This window comes from Phyllostomus discolor, chromosome 15 (assembly GCF_004126475.2).
Source record: "Phyllostomus discolor isolate MPI-MPIP mPhyDis1 chromosome 15, mPhyDis1.pri.v3, whole genome shotgun sequence".
In the NCBI taxonomy this organism is placed as follows: domain Eukaryota; kingdom Metazoa; phylum Chordata; class Mammalia; order Chiroptera; family Phyllostomidae; genus Phyllostomus; species Phyllostomus discolor.
In genome coordinates this window covers 11193210-11216416 of record NC_040917.2, presented here as the reverse complement: position 1 = coordinate 11216416, position 23207 = coordinate 11193210, and the positions used below count along the sequence as shown (strand labels likewise).

The 23207-nt window shown below is 41.7% G+C and overlaps 1 protein-coding gene and 1 long non-coding RNA gene across 2 annotated transcripts in view; both read right to left on the bottom strand.

The window, feature by feature from the left end:
• Window positions 1–23207, bottom strand: part of KMO (kynurenine 3-monooxygenase) — a 42296-nt gene that overhangs the window by 6369 nt on the left and 12720 nt on the right. The window contains 8 exon segments of the mRNA XM_028531416.2: window positions 893–975; window positions 2400–2457; window positions 4256–4403; window positions 6163–6284; window positions 7403–7474; window positions 11249–11414; window positions 12739–12826; window positions 16628–16676. Coding sequence (XP_028387217.1) covers window positions 893–975; window positions 2400–2457; window positions 4256–4403; window positions 6163–6284; window positions 7403–7474; window positions 11249–11414; window positions 12739–12826; window positions 16628–16676 — 786 coding nt within the window.
• Window positions 18420–23201, bottom strand: LOC118498307. Its single transcript, XR_004900827.1, has 2 exons — window positions 21747–23201; window positions 18420–19610 (listed from the first exon to the last, which is right to left on the bottom strand). It is a non-coding gene; the product is annotated as an uncharacterized LOC118498307 (long non-coding RNA).

The window sequence follows — 23207 nt, the reverse complement described above, 5'->3', positions numbered from 1 at the left end:
GAAGGAAAACAGCAATACTCTCTTCTTTAAATTTATCTCTTAAAAGTGTTTTAACTATACATTTAGGCTGAACATAGACTATGCATTTAAACTAAACATTTAAAACTATAACCACAATCTATTGTGAGCTCTTCATGTGACTGGCTCAAATGGAATTATTGTTTTCTTCATGTAATTAATTTTCTGACCATGATTTCTTTTTTCCAAGATTTTATTTATTTATTTTTAGAGAGAGGGGAAAGGAGGGAGAAAGAGAGGGAGAGAAACATCAATGTGTGGTTGCCTCTCCCGTCCCCTACTTGCTACCTGGCCCGTAACCCAGGCCCGTGCCCTGACTGGGAATCAAATCAGCGACCCTTTGGTTGACAGGCCGGCACTCAGTGCACTGAGCCCCACCAGCCAGGGCTTCTGACCATGATTTTTTTGGCATTACTTTTTTCTTTTTCAATATATAACACCCCAAAGGAAGTTTGATGTGACTCTAAGGGTGCAGTTTATAATGATAAGAGTGGAAAGTCCATTTGACATTTCTCAGACTTTTCTAATGTATTAACGAACCCCTATTCAAGGTATATTTTCATTAAAACAGCATATTACGAACTACTCAATGTCTAAGGTTTGAGCTTGTGAATGATCAGATACTGAATCAGACACTGGGTCATCTCTGTTACCTCCCACATGTCACTGAAGTATAGATAGAGGTGATGTGCACAGGTCATTGTCACTGTGTACATGGTCACGATCCACCTGGGTGTAAGGAATGCTGTGTGTGTGTGTGTGTGTGTGTGTGTGTGTGTGTTCTTTTGTACCTATTTTTTAAATTTTTTAAAAGAGCACTTGTCAGAGTTTCAGTGAATGACCACGTGGAGTAGAGCCACGCCCTCTCACTCACCTCTATGTAATTGTACATGGATAGGTCCGAAATGGCATGGTCATCTGGAATTCTAAGTCTTGAGAATTCAGGAAGACACATACCTGGAAGCCAAGTAAAATCATGCAACGTTTCCAAGACAGTCTGTAGAAAGTTTGCTGGACTCCACCGAGGTAAAATTAAATAGGGTATTCTTTCTAACCTTTTACAACTATGGGTAACCAGGCTGGCTGCGTGACCAGCAACCAAGGAATACTGAGCAATGACACATAAGTATTTCCTATTGTGATTAAGTAAAACTTATGATAAAGTTCATATAATGTATACTGGTTGTTTAGTAAGGCATTATCTTCCTTATGTCACGAACGGGAAGCAGTTCATATACATGAGTGTGCATGACCCCCAACCCCCTCCTATATGTCCCCCCTTGCTACCCAATGTGCCAACTTTCACTGCACCTGAGACACCCTATTAGCTTAAACTGCAGACCCCCCATCAGGCTGTGATCTCCCAGAAGCGGGCCCCATGCTACATTCCTGTTTGAAATCCTAACCTGGTGTATCTTAAATACCAAATAAGTACTTGGTACATTAATAACTAACTAATACAGTTTTTGGATGGCCGGACAATTCTAGTTACTTAGGGAGTAACTAAAGTCAGAGAACCTGGGTACAAATCACCACTTCTCAGCCGCATGACTTGGGCAACAGTTTCTCAGCTTAAGTTTCCTCAGTTGTAAGATAAGACAACAAGAGTGTGCATGCCCCGTGTTTTCCACTGAGGACCCCATGAAACAATGCATTAAAAGAACATCAAGTTACCCAACTCATAGGAACCATTCAGTGATGTTAGTTACGAGTATTATTGATCTTTGTTGCCTAGTAACCAAAGCCACTATTGACAGTATGTATGTTCTGCCACATGAACCCTCCATCCACTCCATTGTTGTTAGCAGATGAGACCAATCACTGAGGACAAAGAAGGGAGGAAACAATACACCTTTGGATGCCCAGCGTCTGAGTAAAGCGACTGGGAAAGAAAGGAAGAAAACCGCCAGCAATTTGCCCCGGAAGCTGTGATCTCTGCTGATCCAGGCCCCACAGTGCCAATGACTCCCTACAACATCACACACTCGCCGGGAACTTACTTTGTGCCAGCTTTTTTTTTTTAAAGCGTTACACAAATTATTTAGTTCACAACAACTCTGTGAAGCTGGGATTATTATCACAACTTTATAGATGGAAAAAAACATACTCGAGACTTTAAAAAGGTGGCGTGACTCGCTCAAGGTCAACACAGCTAGCTAGTTGGTGAGTCAGGACTGAAATCTAGGCTGGAGGACTGGAATGTCTCCCTCCCTAGGTGCTCGTCTGAGATGGACAGCAACAGCAGCAGAGGCTATGGATAGAAACATGTACGATGCTGAACGGGAAGTATGCAGAGTGGGTGTGTGATCATCCAGGATCAGAAAGAGGTCCACAGTTAGTCAGCAGGATCAGTCCATGTCCATCTGACAAATTTTACTTACTCAGGTCATTATTGAATTTATCCAATAACTCATCAAATACCAAGCAGTCTTCAAAGCCCTGAAATAAGAAAAATGGGAGAAAATAAACTGGAAAGAATAAAAGCTTCTTGGCAATTTTGAATAGACCTTCCACCGGTAGTTCATAGGGTGTTTACCCTCCGCCAGCTCACACCAGCTGAACAGTCAGCCGCACCTGGCATTCAGTGAGGATTTCTCAAGACCTCCAACTGCATTATTGATGGTTTTGCCTTTGCCCGCTTCATATGTGTTATTTCTAGTGATTTGGAATTTGATCAAAATTTAAATTACTCTTATAATTTTGATGGACCCCATTGCTTCTTCAAGAAGCAAGAATAATTATATTGCTTTCCCATGAGTATTAGAATTATATTTAAACTGTTCAGGTCTCCAAGATTCATATTTTGAGCAATTTAATGATAGGATAGAACTCTCATATTAATTTAGTTCCTATGGGCCAAGAGTAAAGCAAGTTTCCAGTAGTAAGAGCTCTACAAAATCAGTAAGATACTATGCAAAATACAGTGGGGAAGAAGGAAATCAAATCTGTTTCCTGCTTTCTAGGAATTCAGGCTATAGTTTTGGAGACAATATAAAGCATGTGAAAGTTAAAAAATAAAGTAATTTTCACATCAAATACAGAGATTACATCTGAAGCAAATAAATTTACTTGTCAATTATATAGACTTAATTTAGATGCAAGAGATGCCATATAGAGCTCAGATAACACTTTTAAATTCTCTACTTAATTAACTCATTTATTCCCCAAGAATCTCTAGGAAGTAGGTACTATTAAAATCCCACTTTTACAGCTAAGGAAATGAAGATAAGTTAGTTGTGCAATAACATATTTGAACAAATTGTGGAGTCAGGGTTTGACCCCAGGCCTTTTGAATCCAGAGCCTGGGCATTTATCCAATAAAGTTAGCGTGTATTTGTTTTTATAAAACACAGTGTTAGCCACTGCTTTGTAGAATGTATAATCAATTAGATTCACAACCTGTTTGTACTTGGAATATATCCCAATCACCAAAACAATAAAAAAGACTATAATTATAAAACTCTTAGTTATCAAACATACACATTGTATCTGATCACTATTTCTTTTCTGAAATGGTGTTCTAGCCAGAAAGATAAAATTTCCAGGAAAGCGGTTGCATTCAACATCTAATCTGTTTTATAGTTTAATTTAACCCTGTCAAATGTGTTTTCCTTTCTTTTGGAAAGAAAAAGTGATGGAAAAAGAATAATTTGAGATATTTTCTTTCTCTGAGCCTAACATTTATGTACTTATGCATAATATCTAGAAAAAATATTTTAAGAATCAAGTCTTGAACTGCTGATAGGCAAGTCTCCAAATTTTAGGCAACCGATACATTTTCTAACTGCACAGATAATCATAGGCTTTATGCTTTTTTTCTACATTCAAGTACTGGATTAAGCAATTCAAGATACCCATAATTAGTGCCGAGTCTAGCTAAACAGCTGCTATGATTGTTGAATTGATTGTGTTCTCAGAGATTCTGTGGGGATAGTTTGAAGCATTATTTTTTAATTCCTATCCAAGGATAAGATATTGATTTTTAGAGAGAGAGGAAGGTGAGGAGAGAGAGAGAGAGAGACACGAACTTGTTATTCCACTTATTATGCATTCATTGCTTACTCCTTGTATGCGCCCTGACCTGGGATCAAACCCACAATCTTGGCCTATCAGGACAGACACTCTAACCAACTAAGCTACTTGGCCAGGGCCTAGACGTGGTTTTTATTTTATTTATTTATTTAGTTTTAATTTAAGAGCTTTTTGGTTGGGATTTTCCTCGGGGAAAGGAACTTACCGCATTCATCCCTTGCCCGAAGAAGGGCACGATGGCGTGGGCCGCGTCTCCCATCAGCAGACAGTGTGACTTGAAGTGGAAAGGGGAGCACTTCACGGAGATCATGGGCTGGGCGGGCAACAGAAAGAAATCTCGCGTCAGGTTTTGCCTTCAGAGAAAAATAGGGTGTAAAGATGTTACATGGGGTAGGAAGTAGTGCTCACTTTTCTCACATTTACTGGCTTTATCGCTGTAGGATTTTACTGACGGATACACAAGAACACCAGGAAGAAAACTGGAAAGGGAGGAACGGGCGTGTCTTCTAGTCCCCAAATTCCATCGTCCTAATGACCTTCTTGGTTTGCTACGATGGTTCTTGCATTGGAAAAGAGCACATTTGGTTGCATGTCGGTAATCTGAAATATGTCAGCATTTTTATGTCATAAGAATGTCTTGTACGTGGGTCTTGCAATTTTCAGTATGTTGGTATATTTAAGGTTATAGACACATCAAGATGTTGCCATGCATTGGATTAAACCCCAACACACCAAAATGAAAATTAATGTGAATATATATGTTATTTGAAAGTGGACAGCTGTAATCATAGCTAGTGTGTGAAAAGCAACCACAGAGGTTTGTGGAAGCATAATTAGAGAAACAGTATATAAATCTGGGTCTTAAATCTGGTTGGAAAGGCAAGAAATAGCCAGGGGACGTATGAGTTACATTTTGGTGCCAGATTTCCATCAAGGTCGGAGAGGGAGAGAGGAGTACAGACGGAATTAATCAGCAGGAAGGGATGAAAACTGATAATTTTTCAAGGACCCGCTACGGGCTGGCAGTGGCGATCCCTTTGACATAGTTGTCTCATTGAGTTTTCACAACTGCCCTAAAAAGTAGGTATCCTGGTGCCCATTTTTTAAAATTAATTCTTATTTTTATTTTTTTTAACATTTTATTTATTTATTTATTTTAGAGAGGGAAGGGAGGGAGAAAGAGAGAGAGAGAACATCAGTTTGAAAGTGGAAAGCTGTAATCATGGCTAGTGTGTGAAAAGCATCCACAGAGGTTTGTGGAGTTGCTGGGGGCCATGGCCTGCAACCCAGGCATGTGCCCTGACTGGGAATCGAACCTGTGACACTTTGGTTTGCAGCCCGCGCTCAATCCACTGAGCTACGCCCGCCAGGTCGGGTGCCCATTTTAAAAGTAAAAAACCTGAGACTCAGGGAAGTAAAGGACTGAGAACTATTAAAAATTGTGCTCTTTCTGCAGCCTTATGCTGTCTCCAGGAAGACACCGCTGGAGGGGGCCAGTGAGCTGGGTTCCGGGAGGGAGGGATGGTGAGGACGGAGGCACTGAGTGAGATCGGATGACAACAGCCCACGTGGAGGGTGATGCTGACATGGGCCGGTGCAGCCGGGGGCTCTAAACCAGACAGCTGATACAATTAGTTCAAGGTCAACCTTGAACTTTATGTGAGCCAGGCCCTGGGCTGAATGATTTATCATCATGGTGTCCTTTAGTCCTCACTGTAACCCTCTGGGGCAGGAGCAGTACTAGTATTATGGCCATTTGACTGGGAGGGGCTGAGCTCTTGGGAAGTTTGTACAGCTATTGAGTGGTAAACCTGAACTTGAGGCTGCTGGTACCCAATATGTCACAGATTTGCTTGTCTATCAGGGGCCGGAGAGCCTGCACAGGATATATAGGAAGGCCCGGGGACATCAGTGACTTGTCTCCCAGAGAAACTGGCCAGGGCCTGGGCTTGTTCTGCTAACTGTTCATAGCACAGTGTCCACTTCTGCTAATAGAGCCTTCATGGCTAGGTTGCTGTGCAGCCGGCTTTGCTTAAGCTAAATGGAAATAAGGCGCATTCGAATTTTGAATAACTCAAACCAATGAGGCAAACGGCACATCTTGAAACTTACTCTCCAATTAGAGGAATGGCGTCTGGGAAGCACTTGTGAAAGAAAGCCAGCACGTCTCGACTAGTTTGAAGTTTTTCAAACTCCTCAAAGGGCATGAACAAAGTGCATGTGAAAGATTTGTCCTGTGAGAAAAAGAACAGTGTGAGAGGGAAGAGGAGGCCGTGGTGTGGGCGCAAAGGTGGGTCCCTAACCAGCAGGGGTCTTGCTGTGGCTGGTGACAGGCACCTGGGAGGAATGTCCCAGCACATAGGAAAGCACCCTCGCCTTTTCCCTCGACTTCCAAAGAAAAGCTCTGCCCAGTCTGAGGGCCACTCCCCAGCTTCTTGGTTACTAGGAGAGTTTCTACCCTGTAAACTCTAGAAACTTCCACCAAGCAAACACTAAACCTTAGATTGCTAATAGGTTGGTTGGATTTAATTTCTCCTCCTTTTTTTCTTCTACTGTTCCTTTTATGACAGTATGAATAGCATCAGACCTCAGCACTGGTAACAAGAGAGAGAAAGAAAAAAGAAGGAAGACCAACCAGAGAAACAGATAGCTATTTCTATCTATATTATATAATAATAATAACAACAATAAAATAAGAATGGGAATATACAGGGTCCTGCACAAATAATGCCCCCTTTTTATTATAAAATCTTTTATTACAAAATCATAAGCATGTAATTCTGTAACATAACAATATCACACTCAAGCACACCATATGACATTTTAGGTGAAGTGTTCAAATTGAAACTATAAATCATGACACCCATATTATTACCCTACCAACTGTACTCAAACAGGCGTTACTTCTGCTGGACCCTGTATGTATTTTATATACTTGTGCATCAAAAAAGTGTAGGGTCTAATGAATGAATCTCCATCTTCTTTTTTATAATCTATATTCCAATGTTTTATAAATCTTAAAGGCTTAAAATACTTCCTAATATATGACCTAAGTCTCTTTGGCTTTATTTGGGGGACATTACTTCCTACAGCATCTCGGGAAAGGTGGCAGGTGCCACACACCACCCCCCACTAGTCATCTGTGGATGTCAAATCTCCTTTGCAAAGTAAACCATTGGAGCGGCTTCAGGATTTTCCTCAGGCATCCAGAAGTTTCAAGATGTAATCACTCAATAGGCCAAACAATGATGAGCTTACTTAGGTTTACACGTACTAAGTGCAGAAGTAAATAGTGAAAAACACGAACTATAGATGCAAAAGTACTGTTGATGTGAGACTGTACACTTCCTACCTTGTTAGGAAGTGCGATCATCATGAAGGTGTTTCTAGGCCAAATGTGCAGATAATTAGGCTCCATGGCATACTGCGGAAGACACGTACATACACCTGATTAGCATGTTAACGTGACACATCTGTAGAGCTGACTCTGCTTGTTTTATCATTGTTCCCACAGCAGTTTAAATCCGAATCATATTCATGGTGATATGCACGTCTATTTCCGTATAAAGTAGAACCAGTCTTAGAAAACACGTTGTGTTCTGTCTTTATAAACTCACACTTAGGTGAGGTTTTCAAAATAGAACCATTGATTGCCTGTTATTACAAAGGTACTTGATCACTTGACTTCAAAAAGTTTAAAGTCAATACCCTGTTTTCTGTATGCCAGTGTGATGAGTTTTTGATACTACATATAACTGAAGATAACAGGCTATAAGATGCTCTCTCTCTCTCTTTCTTCTCTTTGTTTCTATGTACACACACATATACACGTGTATGGATATACATTTATTATACTGTGTATAACATTTTTATATTTTTCATCTTATTTGGGGAGTCATTTGTATGGATGGCAAGGTCCTAATTTAATTTTTATGTGCAAAACCAAATTTGCAAGTGGGCCTCTTATCTTGTTTCTCAGAAAATAAATAGTGGAGCAGTCTGGTCTCCTTAGTGACCCTTCTACAACACAATAGCGACCTGAGTAAGTATTGATGACTTGGGTAGAGCAATGGACCCAAGACCCAACTGACTCAAACCTTAAATGTTCCCAAGGATATTTTATATATACAAGAATATCCAATCAATTTCCCAACTATTTCAAGTTTGCATTACTTTTTACAAATGCTTAGAAAGTACTTACTGCGCGCGCGTGTGTGTGTGTATTTAAAATTTATTTATTTATTTTTAGAGAGAGGGGAAGGGAGGGAGACAGAGAGGGAGAGAAACATCAGTGTGTGGTTGCCTTTCACATGGCCCCCACTGGGGACCTTGCTTGCAACCCAGGCATGTGCCCTGACTGGGAATTGAACCGGTGACATTTTGGTTCCCAGCCCATGCTCAATTCACCGAGCTGCAATAGCCAGGGCTACCATGTGTATATTTTACATAGAAAGAAGAACTCAGGAAGCACGGAATAGTCTCCTGGCTGACATTTTCATACTTTGTTACAGTTATTTGTGTCTTAGGGGAAGGGACTATTCCCCCCTGGCTTTTTAATCCCCAGGGACCCAAAGAAAGCCCAGTACATAGACATAGGAGTGAACACATATGTAACTCTTTGACCTCAAAGATCTTAAAGAGCAGTTGAATCGGCAACGTGTATCCATAAGGAAAGCCAAATAACTGGTCTTTAACAACAATTCAAGCGATAGAGAGACAGTAGGAGATTTGGTGCTGAATTAGAAGTAGAGGAAGTAAAAGTTGAGCAGGGGGATAAATGATAATGGAAAAATACAATTAAAAATACAAAAAACCCCACAAAAAATAAAAATAAATACATTTTAAAAATAATTTTAAAAAGAAAGGAATCTGTGGGGTGGGAGTGGTTAAAACAAGGGACTTAGGGATTCTATGGGGGCAAAGGGAAGGGGCATTAGGGGAAGGGTGAGCTGCTGGGCAAAGTGGGGCTGCATGAGTGCGCAGTACGGAGATGGGCAGTAAGGAGAGCAGCCTGGGGCAGGCCGATGCCCTTGCTTTCCCCTCTTGCCATCTTCTGACCACCCCTACAATGTCTTAGAGCCCCAAAAGATAAGAAAGAGCAGAGGAATGATGTAGGAGACTGTTCCGCATGGCGTGGACCCAGCTCCCACTTGGAGATGCACAGGACTCATGCCCACAGATAGGTTCTCCCGTGGGGAATCAGGCCTGCGATGTACCTAGGCCACTCTGAGACTTGCTTTTGCTAAAACTCTCTCACCCTGAATTGAGATAGCAAATGCTTACTGTAACTTCCTAAAATCCATGCTAAACCTTCCGAGGATAAGTGTAACCAGTTCAACCACTTTTACCTTTTAATTTGCAAATATCCTTCTTCTGTGATGTGATTAGCAGCATCAGCTCCTTTGTTTTCTGTAAAAGGTAACCACCTAAAGCCAACCTGTGCATAGTAAATGAGGACCATCATGTAATGGGCCAAGAAACCCAGTAAAGGCCCTGTCATGGTGGAGGCTACCGCTTTTGCTCCTCTTGAGAGAGAGGTCATGCTCACCCTTTATCTCCACAGGACTCGGTAGTCCGTGTGAATGTCTTGTGTCTCATCCACAATGTGGCGGACCCCATGAGCCAGGGTCTGCATCAGAATGACAGCTGACAGATGTATGATTTATTATTTCCTGCAATATTTATCTCAGGCCATATACGGTTTAACATGGCAACAAGGGAACAAGAAAGCTAATGATACATCTGATAAACAGTTAATATCCAAAATTTATAGTGGGCTTATAAAACTCAACACCAAAAAAAAAAACCCCAAAGAATCCAACTTAAAAATGGACAAAGGACCTTAATAGACACTTCTCCAAAGAGGACATACAGATGGCCAATAGACATATGAAAAGATGCTCAATGTCACTAATCACTAGAGAAATGCAAATTAAAACTACAGTGAGATACCACCTTACACCTGTCAGAATGGCTGTCATCAATAAATCAACAAATAACAAGTGCTGGCAAGGATGTGGAGAAAGGGGAACCCATTCGCATTGCTGATGGGAATGCAGACTGGTGCAGCCAATGTGGAAAGTGGTATGGCGATACCTTAAAAAGTTAAAAATGGAATTGCTTTATGACCCAGTGATTGCACTTCTGGGTATTTATCCAAAGAAACCTGAAACACCAATTTGAGAGAGTATATGCCCTGCTATGTTCATTGTAGCGTTATTTATAATAGGCAATATTTGGAAGCAGCCCAAGTGCCCATCAATAGATGAGTGGATAGAAAAGCTGTATACATGTACACAATGCAATATCACTTAGCTGTAAAATGAAGGAAATCTTACCCTTTGCCACAGCACGGAAGGATGTGGAGAACATTATGCTAAGTGAAATAAGTCAGTTAGAGAAAGACAAGTACCATATGATTTCACTCATATGAATCTAATGAACAAAATAGACAAACAAGCAAAATAGAAACAGAAGCACAGATAGAGAACAGACTGACAGCTCTCAGAGGGAGAGTGGGTTGAGGGGCTTGGTGAATAAGGTGAAGGGATTAAGCAAAAAACACCTCATAGACACAGACAATGGTATGGTGACTAAAGAGGGAAAGGGGGTGGGGGGTTTCAAGAGGGTACATGGGGGAAAATGGTGACAGAAAGAGACTTAACTTGGGGTGGTGAACACACAATACAATCTACATGTGATATTTTATAGAACTGTACACCTGAAACCTATACAATTTTATTAACCAATGTCACCCCAACAAATTCAATTAAAAAACTCCTTGGAGATCTCTTTACAACAACTTGCTCTTCACTTTATTTAATAACCATTATTAATTTAATCATGAGAATAAGACCTCCCAATTGTCAGTGTGCAGAATTGATTCCCAGCCCACTTTTTTCCTCCCAAGAGAAAATAGAGACATGATATTATTATCTGAGACAAATTCCCTGTGTGTTTCCAGTAGGGTAGTTATAATCCCTCTCTTTCTTTACTTCTTAGGAAAGTATCTCAAAAGGTGATGGGGAGAGAGTGATATTATTAAAGGGACCTCTAGCCCAATGTATTACTAATGACAAAGTACTCTGCCAATCCTCCAGACTAAGACATGAGACTGGAAACAACCGCACTAGAATATGCCTCCACCCTATTATGATGCCAGGCGTGTGTAAAGGGGATGAGAAAGGAAAGGACTTACATTTCCGCCCTTAGAGGGAATGGTCAACTCCATGTACCCATGAGGAATGTACTGTTGACTGTAATCAAAGCGGGGTTTCTTCATGAGGTGAGCTCTGACGGTTGAATAGGCACCATCACACCCTACAATGAGGTCACAAGTGACATCTTTGGGAACTTCGTCAGATCTGAAAAATAAAATGAACCATCCAATTTCTTTTCTAAAGGGTCTAGTGGTCAAAATGATAATGTACTTCCACTTGGGTGTATAAAAAGTCATGAGTCAATAGGGCTACTACTACTCAGTTTTACCAATCTGACTTACAGATTTCATTTGACAGCTAGAAAGATGGTAATACCTCTATCACGGGTTTTCTTCTGAGAATGAAAATAACACACACCCACACTGATTAATAAAGACACGCCAGGCCATGGAAGTGTGTCTGAGAGTTGAATCCCCTACATGAAGAAAGAGAATCTTGAAAAGAAGGCAAAGCATTCCACGTGGAGGGAATGTATGAACCACCGAAGGGATAGGACCAGGATTTTTAATGAATACATTTGTCTTGAGCAGAGGGTAGCAGGAGATAAGCTTAAGAAAAGAATACAGTGTGGGGAGGGAAAAAAGTAATTTTTTTTCAATTGGATGCATGATGTATGAAGAGTGGTCACTTAATCTCACTTGCACTAGACAGATTAAGTGGAGGCAGGGTGTGGAAGAGAAGGGAAATGGGCACCAGGTGACCGCAGTAGCCTACCTAAAGCAGGGCTGACAGCCAAGGACTGTGGTCCTCAGGAAGAAGACACGGACTCTGAGGCCAGCAGAAAAATGAGGAGAACATAGGGAAAGGGGCCCATGACAGTGATTCAAATTCCCTGGATGATAGAACTAGTCAGGAGTGGGACACACGCGGAGAAAAACAGAGGATCGAGGTTTCAGATGTGTTGGAGGTATGGCAAGAGGTACCCCTGAAGATGATTCATGAGAAATTAACACTGGTTAGGATTGAATTTAGGACTGAGAATGCAGGTGCAGGCCTGGGCTAGAGAGGTTCCTTTTAGAGATGTGAGGTTATAAATGTTGGAGGGACTGGGAGTCTATGACACATCCATCACCAGAGTGGGATGGGAGACTTGGAACTTAGGAGGCAATAGAGCAAGACAAGGACAAGTGGACAAATAGCATCCACAAAGAGAGGAGAGACGGGGCTGTGGAGGGTCATCTATTTCCAGCAAGGAGAGAGCACGAAGTAGAGTGGGGTCCGCAGTGTGGGGTCCCCACTGTGAGAGACTGTGGGAGGCTGAGCAAGAAGGAGGACCAGGGGTAGCCTAGGCAGAAGGAATCTAAGGTCTCTTTTCAATGTAAAACTCAGCAAATCTAGGAACTAGCTGAATTAGCCTTTTAGTAATTCAACTCTTTCAAAAGAGCCAAAGAACAAAGTTTACAGAGACAATTCACGCCAACCCTTCCCTTTCCCGTCTGAAGTCAACAGGCTGCGGGGCATTCATTACCCGAGCACGGTGATGGTTCTGTCCTCGGGATTACATTTCAACAGCCTGTGGCCAAAGTACACCTTTGCGTTGGGATATTTCTCGATAGCTGAGGAAACAAAAAAAGCAAACAAAAATAAAATTCCAATTCTTGCATCACTTATTCAAATTCAAATATTAGTTATTTTCTGACAACAGAACTATTTATTCTTAACAATGTCAACATGACTGAAGTGGTAATTTGACATTTGAATCTGACATTTGACGTTTGAATCTGAATTTGACATTTGGCAAATGCTGCAGGATAATTTGATAGTAAAAGGCGTGAATAAAAATCAACTACTCTCATCTAAAAAAAAAATCTGCCTAACTCCACTATGCAAAGTTTTACATTGCTGTAATTATTGACACCCTGGAAAGGAAACAGGCATTGCATATTTTTTAAAATTGCCTGTAATTTAAGGTTTCATTTGTGATTGAAAATGTTCAACCAAAGTCTCTACAACTTGAACTTCTAATCCAAGTTGTGACAAATACAGATTATTGACACTCATTCTTTTTATAATCACACTCTGGAACACTAAGGGGGGAAATGAGTAATAATACTTGAAATTTCTCAAAAAATAGAATCAGGTTATGTTCGTGTTTTATTAATTCACCTGCTAGCTAGCAATAGAATTTAGTGATTTTCATCTTCTGAACTAATAATCATGTTCTTGTCATAGTAGTAAAATATGATTTTTGCCCCTGTGAATTCTCAAGGATAGGGAAGCTATCATTACTTCTCGAAGGCTATTTATTGCTTCCAAAGCTACAAATCAGGATGCAGAGATGAGCCCGCACCATATAAATGGAATAACCAAGATCCTGGAAGGAAAAAGAAGATGCCTGAGATCACAGAAGATAAAGTCAGACTTTCAACTCAGTATTCCCGCCTGTGATTATCTCCTTTTTGTCTAAGTGTTGGACTCTTCTGTTCCATTCTGACTAAATGTGATTTGGGGTTTGAAGACTTTAAGATTCTGGAATGCAGGACTGGAGATTTTAGAATATTGAAATCTGAGCGACCGTAAATCAAAGACTTATTCATGTGTAAGAACTCTTTTGGCAAATAATTTTAGAGAAATAAAAATTTACCTGAACAACTAAGGCTATATTTTACAAACACAAAATGTATCTTTGGAATCTATTTTATTTTTTTTTTCTTGAATGTATCCTGATACATCCCAGAGAATTTTCCACAGGACAATAGTCCTGGGATGTGGTCCCTCCAAGACAAGAAATAGTCCTGTTCTGTGGTCAAATCCTTCAGAGAAATGCTGATTCTCTGGCCATCTTGGACATACTGCCAGGTTTCTAGCTACCTGTGACTCTTGAGTTTGAAATGTGTGGCTGGTCGGAATGGAGATGTGTTGTATGCATTGGATTTTTACAACTTTTTTTAAAGATTTTATTTATTTATTTTTAGAGAGGGAAGGGAGAGAGGGAGAGAGGAAGAGCAAGAGAGTGAGAGAGAGAAACATCAATGTGTGGTTGCTGGGGACCGTGGCCTGCAACCTAGGCATGTGCCCTGACTGGGAATCGAACCTGCGATGCCTGGTTCATAGCCCGTGCTCAATCCACTGAGCTACGCCAGCCAGGGCCGAATTTTTACAACTTAGTACCGAGAGAGAGAGAGAATGAAAATGTCTCATAAATAACTGTCACATTGATTGCACATTAAAATGGGAATATTTGGGTATATTAGATTAAAATACATTGTTAAGTTCACCTGCATCTTTTTTTTTTATGTGGCTAACGTAATATTTAAAATTACACGTGACTGGCGTTGAGGCTACCTCTCAGACGGCCCTAGAAGGCCTGCCATGCAGACGAGTAGAACCAAGCTCTGAGAATCCCTGTGGGAAGAAAGACTTAGAGCGTGTTTGATGCAGGACTTACAAACTCACTTGACCACATGTCCTTTGCTGGTCGTCTTGCAGAACAGTTACTAACATCCCACAGAGCAGTGAACCACGGTGGGATAGAACCCCTCATGAAATGCTGAAGCAGGAAAATGCTTTAGTCAGAATGGCTCAGAGCGGAGATGGTTCGGCCAAGGAGAAATGAACAGTGACAAGTGATTGGACCTGTGGAATGGGCGGCTCATACGTTCCAAACAAAGTTTAGGAGAGAAGAGGTTCAGCGTTCATTTTACTAATGGATTTACAGCGTTTCAGAAGCTGCATGTGGTGCAGCACATTGCAGTGCACTGAGGCTGCATCTTCCCCACGTGTGTTCGCTCCTCAGTATTAGCAGACGCTTCATATATAATATTGGGGGGCAGTGATGGTAGTAGTTAAAAGCATGGACTTTGGAGTAAACAGACTCAAGTTTAAGTCCAGATTCTACCACTTATTAGCAGTGCAACTTGTTACGCTGAGCAGCCCTCTAAGCCTCCTTCACCATCTGTATGGGTTAGAGAAAGATAATTCCCACCTCTCGTAGTTATTGGGAGGGTCATACAAATTGGAGCATATATAGCACTTAACATAGTGCCTGGTGCCTTAATGAATGCTTGCTGTTATTTTTATCCTAATAAATTCAGAGGACACTATAAAGAGATTGTCCTAGGTGACCTATGCTACATTTTTAAAAGGTGTTCTTTGGTTTATTCATTTTCTTAAGAACAACATGAACCTAGCCCTGGCTGGCATAGCTCAGTGGATTGAGCGCGGGCTGCGAACCAAAGTGTTGCAGGTTTGATTCCCAGTCAGGGTACATGCCTGGGTTGCAGGCCATGACCCCCAGCAGCCGCACATTGATGTTTCTCTCTCTCTATCTCCCTCCCTCCCTTTCCTCTCTAAAAATAAATAAATAATTAAAAAAAAAGAACAACATGAACCTATTTAGCCACTAGTCACCTAGCCCCACCGCTCCCATCTGCCCATCCAAAAGACAGTCTTGCAAATGCAGGCAAAGAAATTGATTTAAGGATACTAAGCCCTATTTTTTTTGGTCCCTGCTGAATCAACTAGACTTGCTTTCCCCATCATTCCTCTTTCCAGTTGAATTCAATTCAACAGACATATTGCAAGCTGGCTTTGGATGGGGAATTGTGGGGAAGCAGATAAATCACGTGAGCTGTCTTGAGCTAGACTGCTCAGGACAGATTTAGGAGCCAGGAGAATTACTTTAGGGGATGCTTTGCAGGGGGTGAACATGTTCAGTCCAAATGCTGAAGAAGAGAAAGAACTACTAGGAGCAAGGGTGACATGGGATGTGATTGGGTCGATCCGCCAAGCTCCAGATGTAATTACCAATCCAGGGGCTTTTCCATGAATGACTAGGCCTTTTCGGTTACATTAGAAACCTCAGGGTTATATTTTAGGCCTTCCTCTTTCTCAACTTACTTCTCCCTCCATCTACCAGGTCTCCTAGAAATATCACAAATCTACACGCTTCCTCCAACCACGTTGCTATAGCTTTACTCCAGCGCCTCATTTTTTTGGACATGGAGATTGTCCCAACACTCTTGAAGCCTTCTCTTAGCCTCCACACCACAGCTTTTTGTTTTTCTGAAATGCAAGTCTAACTGTGTCACTTTGCAGGTCGTGAGAGCATATGTGTTGTTCCACTGGACTGTGCATTATTCATCAGGGAAAGCACTCACTCATTCCGGTGCCTCAAGGCAGTCGGAACTCAATACACGTCGAACAAATGATTCACATTCAGATCATTGAAAAGATGAAAAATGGCAGCCAGAGGATGCATCACTACTGCTTTTCAAAAAGGACTTGGTATTGTATATTGTCCTGCTCTGAATAATTATAAAAAGAAATAGTTAACAAATCCCAATAAGTCACGTGACAAGACTAGTCTCGTGTGCTATACTGAAAATGACAACTGGTGAATAAAGCGTCGGACTTACCAGTTAATAGATCCTTGTTGAGATTTTCTCTGCTTATAGAAAGAATATACTGCAAGAAAAAGATAGTAGATACTGTTTGTTTCTGGAGAATGGGAAAATATAACTCTATGTTGCTCACTCAAAAATAGGAAAAATTTATTATTTAGCAGAAGGTTGCTAAAATCTTAATTTGGTGACCATTTAGCTACGTAGCCTTTTAAAAAATAAGCACTTTAATGAAACACATATAAGATGATACTTAACTTTAAACTTAGGCTTTTTCAAAGTTTGATACTATGAAAACCAAACCCTTCTCTTGTAGGAAAATATTTTCACTAAGATAGTTTTATTTTAACAGCAAATGGCAAATTTCATATTTTTGTCTTAGGGCCCCAAAGGAAGCTGTTTAAAAGAACTTTAGAAATGACAGCAGAACCAGAATAAATGTGCTATTTCCCAAAGGCCTTCATTTCAGAGTGAAAGGGTGTGTGTGTGTGTGTGTGTGTGTGTGTGTGTGTGGTTAGTGGAGGTGGTAGCCAGAGGGGGGCTGGTAGGAGGGGACCAAGCCTCCCTTGGTCAGGTGTTAGTTGTTTGTGACTTTATAGGACAATTCAGTGGGTTGACTGTTCGTTGAGGCATGGCAGGCATGGTACCTAGGGCCCATCATACTTTTAGGGGTACATTTCCATGTACCCCTAATTTTAGTCTATTTAATTTTCATTTTAGTCTATTTTGAAATCGGAACAAGAAAAATTAGTATAGTGACTATGTAAGAATGAACCCAGCCTTTATTATATTCCTATTTATACCAATGCCCTCATAAAATCTAATTTTTACTACTTAATGTTGTACAGAGGAAGGGGCCCCCAGAGACTGGAGTGCCCACCTCGGGCCCCTGCAGAGCACGCTACAGCCTTGCAACACAGGGTGAGTCTATTGCTTTAAAAATTTGAACCATGTCACTTTCCACATTGTGGCATATGTCACATTTAACACAAATATACTAATTTAGGACTCTTTACCCCATCCAAACGTAGAGACATTTAAAATTAACAGCTAAATCTGAACTTGGTATAAAAATAGTTTGTTCATGCTACAGAGGCGATGGCTGAGGAAGGGCTTCCTGTGTCTTTGCTATAAGCCGAAATTAACAGTGGCCTATTCATTGTCTCTCTCCGAGTTCTGTTCCGCAGTCTTCCATGTCACTGATCACCTCATTTCCGTGGAAACCATGCTTGCTATTCAAAGTATGTTAGGAAACATTTTAATTATAAAGGCATATTTACATGGGGAAAATATTCTTTCCATGTCAATAACCAGGCTGCGGGGAGGGTCCCTGTCTGGTCGGCTCTATATCTTTGGTATTTTTTCATAATCAAAAGATAGAGTCACCGCTATCAAGCCTTCACCGGTTCTAAAATATTGATCTTATGAAAGGTACAGAGAATAAGTAGCATAGAGATGGTAGGTAGAAAATAGACAGGGGGACGGCAAGAATAGTACAGGAAATGTAGAAGCTAAAGAACTTATGACACACGGACATGAACTAAAGGGAGGGGAATGTGGGTGGGAGAGGGTGTGCAGGGTGGAGGGGAATGAAGGGAGGGTAATGGGACAACTGTATTAGCATAATCAATAATATATTTATATAAAATAATGTAAACAAGTTGAGCTATGAAATGGCTCTTATAACCAAAATAATACTACTACTACTAATGATGATAATAATAAAAATAATCTAAAGGAAGTTGGATTATCTCCTTTGGAGACTTCTAAGACAAAGGTTGCAGTGCTAACTTTTCCAGATATATTGGAAAAAATTGTTCACATTCTTTGCGCTGAATGCCTTCAAAAGAGAATGTTTTGTAGTAAGGGAGCACCATTATATTGGACTCGGCAGATTAGAAGTAAAAAATGGGGAGCTCTGGCCTGCTCTGTATATTAGGGAACAATTTGATAGTTCCCAGGGCGCTCTGGGAGGGAGATGGGAGGAACCAGCAAGACCAGAAGAACCTGGATGCTGCAGGGACAAAAGGGCCAAGAAAACAGCCAGGGGAGGGAGGCTCAGCCCTGAGAAGCGTTTCAAAACAGATATTGGAGATTAAACTGTGCCCCTTGGGGACTTGAAGTTTGTTTGCTGTTCTGCAGGCAGTGTGAGCCCTGGCAGATCCACAGGTCTTCAGGATCTCATGTGTCATTTGAGTGAACATTGTTTGCAGTAATTGGTGGAAGAGGTAAACTTCCTGTCTGGACCATCATGGTACATGGTCAACACCAGAGGAGAGAAGGTGTTCACCCAGAGCCACTGGAGGCCAATTGAAGGTAGGCTCCCCGGGGGTCCATAGAAATCCGGGGGTCCTGGGGAGGGCTTTGGACTGCAGCAGGTGTGGAGTTAAGCAATTCAAAGCAATCTTAAAGGATAAGGAGGCTCCCATGTTCGACTCAGACATGAAAACGATGACGCAAGCCAAAGAAAGAGGGGTGGCTATACATTTAGCATTAACTCAATTCTTAAGAATTGAGAAATGGCAGGATTGGCGGGGCAGGAGTCATTTCCTCCTTCTTTTCACGCATGCAAGGCCCCCAAATGGAAACCCCCACAGACACTGTCTCCCTGTTGGGAAATCACTGGTGATGAAACTACTTCTGTCTGTCCCTCTCCGGCGGTACAGGTAAGGAAGCCAACGTTAGTCTCGGGTCCCAGTCACTCTCCTCATCCAGCTTTCCTGGCACAAGTTTGAAGGATACCTCACTCCTTGCTCTATTTATACTTTACTGGCTCACTCTTTGCCAAGGGGATGGATATGATGCATTGGCCTTGCTCAGCACATCCCACGTTAATCCAGGAAGAAGGTGGATTGATGATTACATATCACTCTCCATTTAGTAAGAGACATAGCGAGATGAAGCAGTACTGCCCAGCTCTCCCGGAAGGACCCCTGACACCACGCGCTGCTGGCTGTTGTCTCAGAGGAAACCTGCCTCATTTCCCTTTGACCCTGACCTCTTGTAATCATGCAGCTTCTTTCTGCACCTGTAAAGCAAGGTGGGTAGAGTCAGTGAATTTAATAAGGTTGCCGATCACTGTCAGAGTCCGTTATGTGAAAGTGCATTTACACGTTTTCTCAGCCAGTGCACACTTGGCACTTGGAAAATCTGTATGTTTTTGAAATCTGTTCTCACCCAACTTGCTTCCATTGATAGACCCTAGCTGGATTGGGATGACACCATCTCGCTGCTGAGTTAAGATTTCAGCGAACTATCTCAAAGTTCACTTTCTCTGTGAAGACTTTTCTAGAAGTCAAAGCTTTCCTCCCTCTCTGGACCCCATGACTGACCATTCCTCAGCTGAGTTCCTTCCACAATGAACTTGATTGCTAGCTACCCTTACCCTAGCAAGGCTTTTCTGAGACTCCTAGCAAGGATTCTACTGCCAGGTGTGTTCCAACTCTTTCTCAACTACCTGTAAGTCACCCATTCTCACCCCTTTCTTCATTGTCCAAAAATAATGCCTTATATAACCAACGTTGCTTCCCTGTCATTGGAATTTTCATGGAGTTTTTGTGTCTATGCAAATTCCCCATGACACGTATTAAACTGTGATTCACTTTGGTTAATCTATCTCTGTTCATTTGGTTATTGGTTCAGCCAGGAGAATCTGGAAGGTGCGAGAAAAAGTAGTAATATTTGCTTAGCTCCCACAGTTAACAATAGCTTATACTTGACTTGAACATGTAAATTTGACTTGCCTATTTAGAAGAGGTGATTTTTTTCTTTCCTGTAACATCAAGCACAATTTGGGGCCACCTGAACAGAATATATTAATTATCTGAAAACATCTATCTGACTGCGGATGGCCAGTGGACTTTCTTCCCCCTCACTCCCCTGCCGGGCTCAGGAATGAACACTCTGTACCTACGCCTTTATAACGCCAACATAAGCAGGTTATTATTTATACAAAGTAATTAACCAGAAAATTTGCATTCCTCCCTGCCACCTCTTTCCCCAAAGCCCTTAATTCTTGGAATGTTTTACTTTGGACCCACTTTTTAAACAAATTTTAATGGTGCCAAAATGCCTATGATGTAAACTTGACCATGTTAACAATTTTTAAACATATAGTTCAGTGGCATTAAGTACATTCACAATGTTGTTACAACCATCACCAGCATCCACTCCCAGAACTCTTTTTTAAAACTTAATCTTTATGGTATCTTTTTTTCCATTACCATTTAGTCCCTTTATAGAACTCTTCACCTTTTGAAATTGAAACTCTGTCCTCATTAGACACTAACTCCCCATTCCACCTTCCTCCAGCCCCTGGCAACTGCCATGCTATCTGCTGTCTCTGTGAACTTAACTGCTCCAGGGAACTCATGGAAGTGGGTACATACAGTGTTTGTCCTCTTGTGACTGGCTTCCTTTGCTGAGAATAAAGTCCTCAGCGCTCATCCATGTAGTAGCATGTGTCCGTTCCCTTTAAAGGCCGAGTGATACCTGGAGTCTGTTGTGTAGAACACTTACACTTGTCCTGGTGTCTCTCTAACCCTCACACGACCAGCCCCCACTGGGTGTTCCGTAATTTAACTCCATTCTGCACCAGCTGTCTGGAGTCAGTGTCCATTCCAAGGTTAAGGGCTCAGTCCCACAAGATCGCCCCCACTTCGATGCCACTCTTGTATCCAGTTTGTCATCTGTGCCTCTGACTGATTGGCTATAAACTGAAAGTTCCCCAGAACCCCTCTTCAGGTTTGAATAATTTGCTAGAGTGGCTCATGGAACTCAGGAAAACAGTTGACCGTTGACCAGTTTATCACAAAAGGAAATGAGAAAGCATATGGGCATACAGAGGAGCACCCGGATGGAAGAGGTGTGCAGGGCGAGGCACGGGAGAGGCAGGCAGAGCCTCTGCGCCTTCTCCCGAGTGCCACTGTCCCAGCATCTGCTCAAGGTTGCCCACCTGGAAGCTCTCAGAACCCCATGGTTGGGGTTTTTTATGGAGCTTCCTCACATCGGTTTGATGGGTCATTTGATCCATTTTCAGACCTTCTCTCCTCTCCATAGAATGGGGGGTAGAGCTGAAAATGCCAAGCTTCTAATCATGGCCTGGCCTTTCATCCCGGAGCCTGCCAAGAGTCACCTCATTAGAACAAAAGACACTCATGCTACCCAGAAAATTCCAAGGGATTTAGGTACCCTGTGTCAGGAACTGGAGTCAAAGACCAAGCACTGAAACAAAAGATGCTTCTGGTGCCCTTATCACTTAGGAAATGGCAGGGGTTGTAGGAGCTCTGTTCTAGGATCCCGGGGCAAAGATATACATTTTCTGTTATCTCACATATGCTTACACCACGTTTTGCTTATCTGTCCACCCGTCCATGGACATCTGGGTTGCTTCCATCTTTTGACTATTGAAACGCTGCTATGAACATAGGTATTCAAATATCTGTTTTTGGTCCTTTGGGATATATACCAAGAAGTGAAACTGCTAGAGTATATGGTACCTCTATTTTTTAAGTGTTTGAGGAGCGGCCACACTATTTTTCATATGGCTGTCCCATTGTATGTTCCCACCAACAATGCGCCGGGATTCATTTCTTTTTCTTCACGTCCTTATTTTCTGTTTTCACTTCTCATAGTAGCCATCGCAATTGACATGGGCTGCGTCAGCTACCTTATCATCACGAGCTCTGGGAAGACCTTGGTCCCATGAGCATGTGCGTGTCTCCTGCTACCTACCCCAAGTGTGGTCCACGGGCCAGGAGCATGGGTACCACCTGGGGGTTTGGGGGTTCAGCCTCCATTCCAGCCACGCAGAATCAGACTCCTTTTTCACAAGATCCCAGGAGAGTCTGACCATCATCATGATACTTGCAACGGCAGGTCTGTGGAGGGTCCGAGGCCCAGAAGAATATGAACTTCACTGGGATTCCCCGCTTAAAATGCGGTGTTGCTGGACAAAGCAAGTTGGAGTTTTTCTCTTATTGATAGATGTTTTGTACATTCATTCTCTCAAAGAAACAAAGTTAGATGGTGTAACTAGATAAAAATGTATGCTTTGTACAACTCTGTGTGTTACTGCGTGAAAGATAAGTAGAAAAGTGACAGAGCAAGAAAATAGACTTGTTTTAACAAATGCTACTTCACACTCTGGACTCCGATGTTTTAGAAATTATGAACACTGAAGGCATTTCAGGTTTATTCTATAAATTCCATTATAATTCAATTTTGGGTTGGAGAGTCAGAGAAGGCAACATCATAAAACCCTGTAAAGTTGTTTTTGCATATTATGCTTGACAATAAATACAGAGCAATTTTCTCTGTGCAACTGAAAGGAGATGGGAGGGAAAATTTGTCCAGTAGAGCAAAGCATAGAGGCAAAAAAAAAAGCCTACTGTGATGACAATAATAGCTAACTCTTCTTGTGTGTTTAGGAGGGATGGGGGCCCTATTTTAAGCACCTGTTATAAATTAACTTCTTAGCTGGTTTGTGTTCCTGAATTCTAGGCTGATGCAGGAAATGTCAGAGATGGGTCTGAGTTGCAAGTTATAGACTTTAGACTCAGCTCTAACCAAACAAGTACCTCCAGCGTCAACCTAC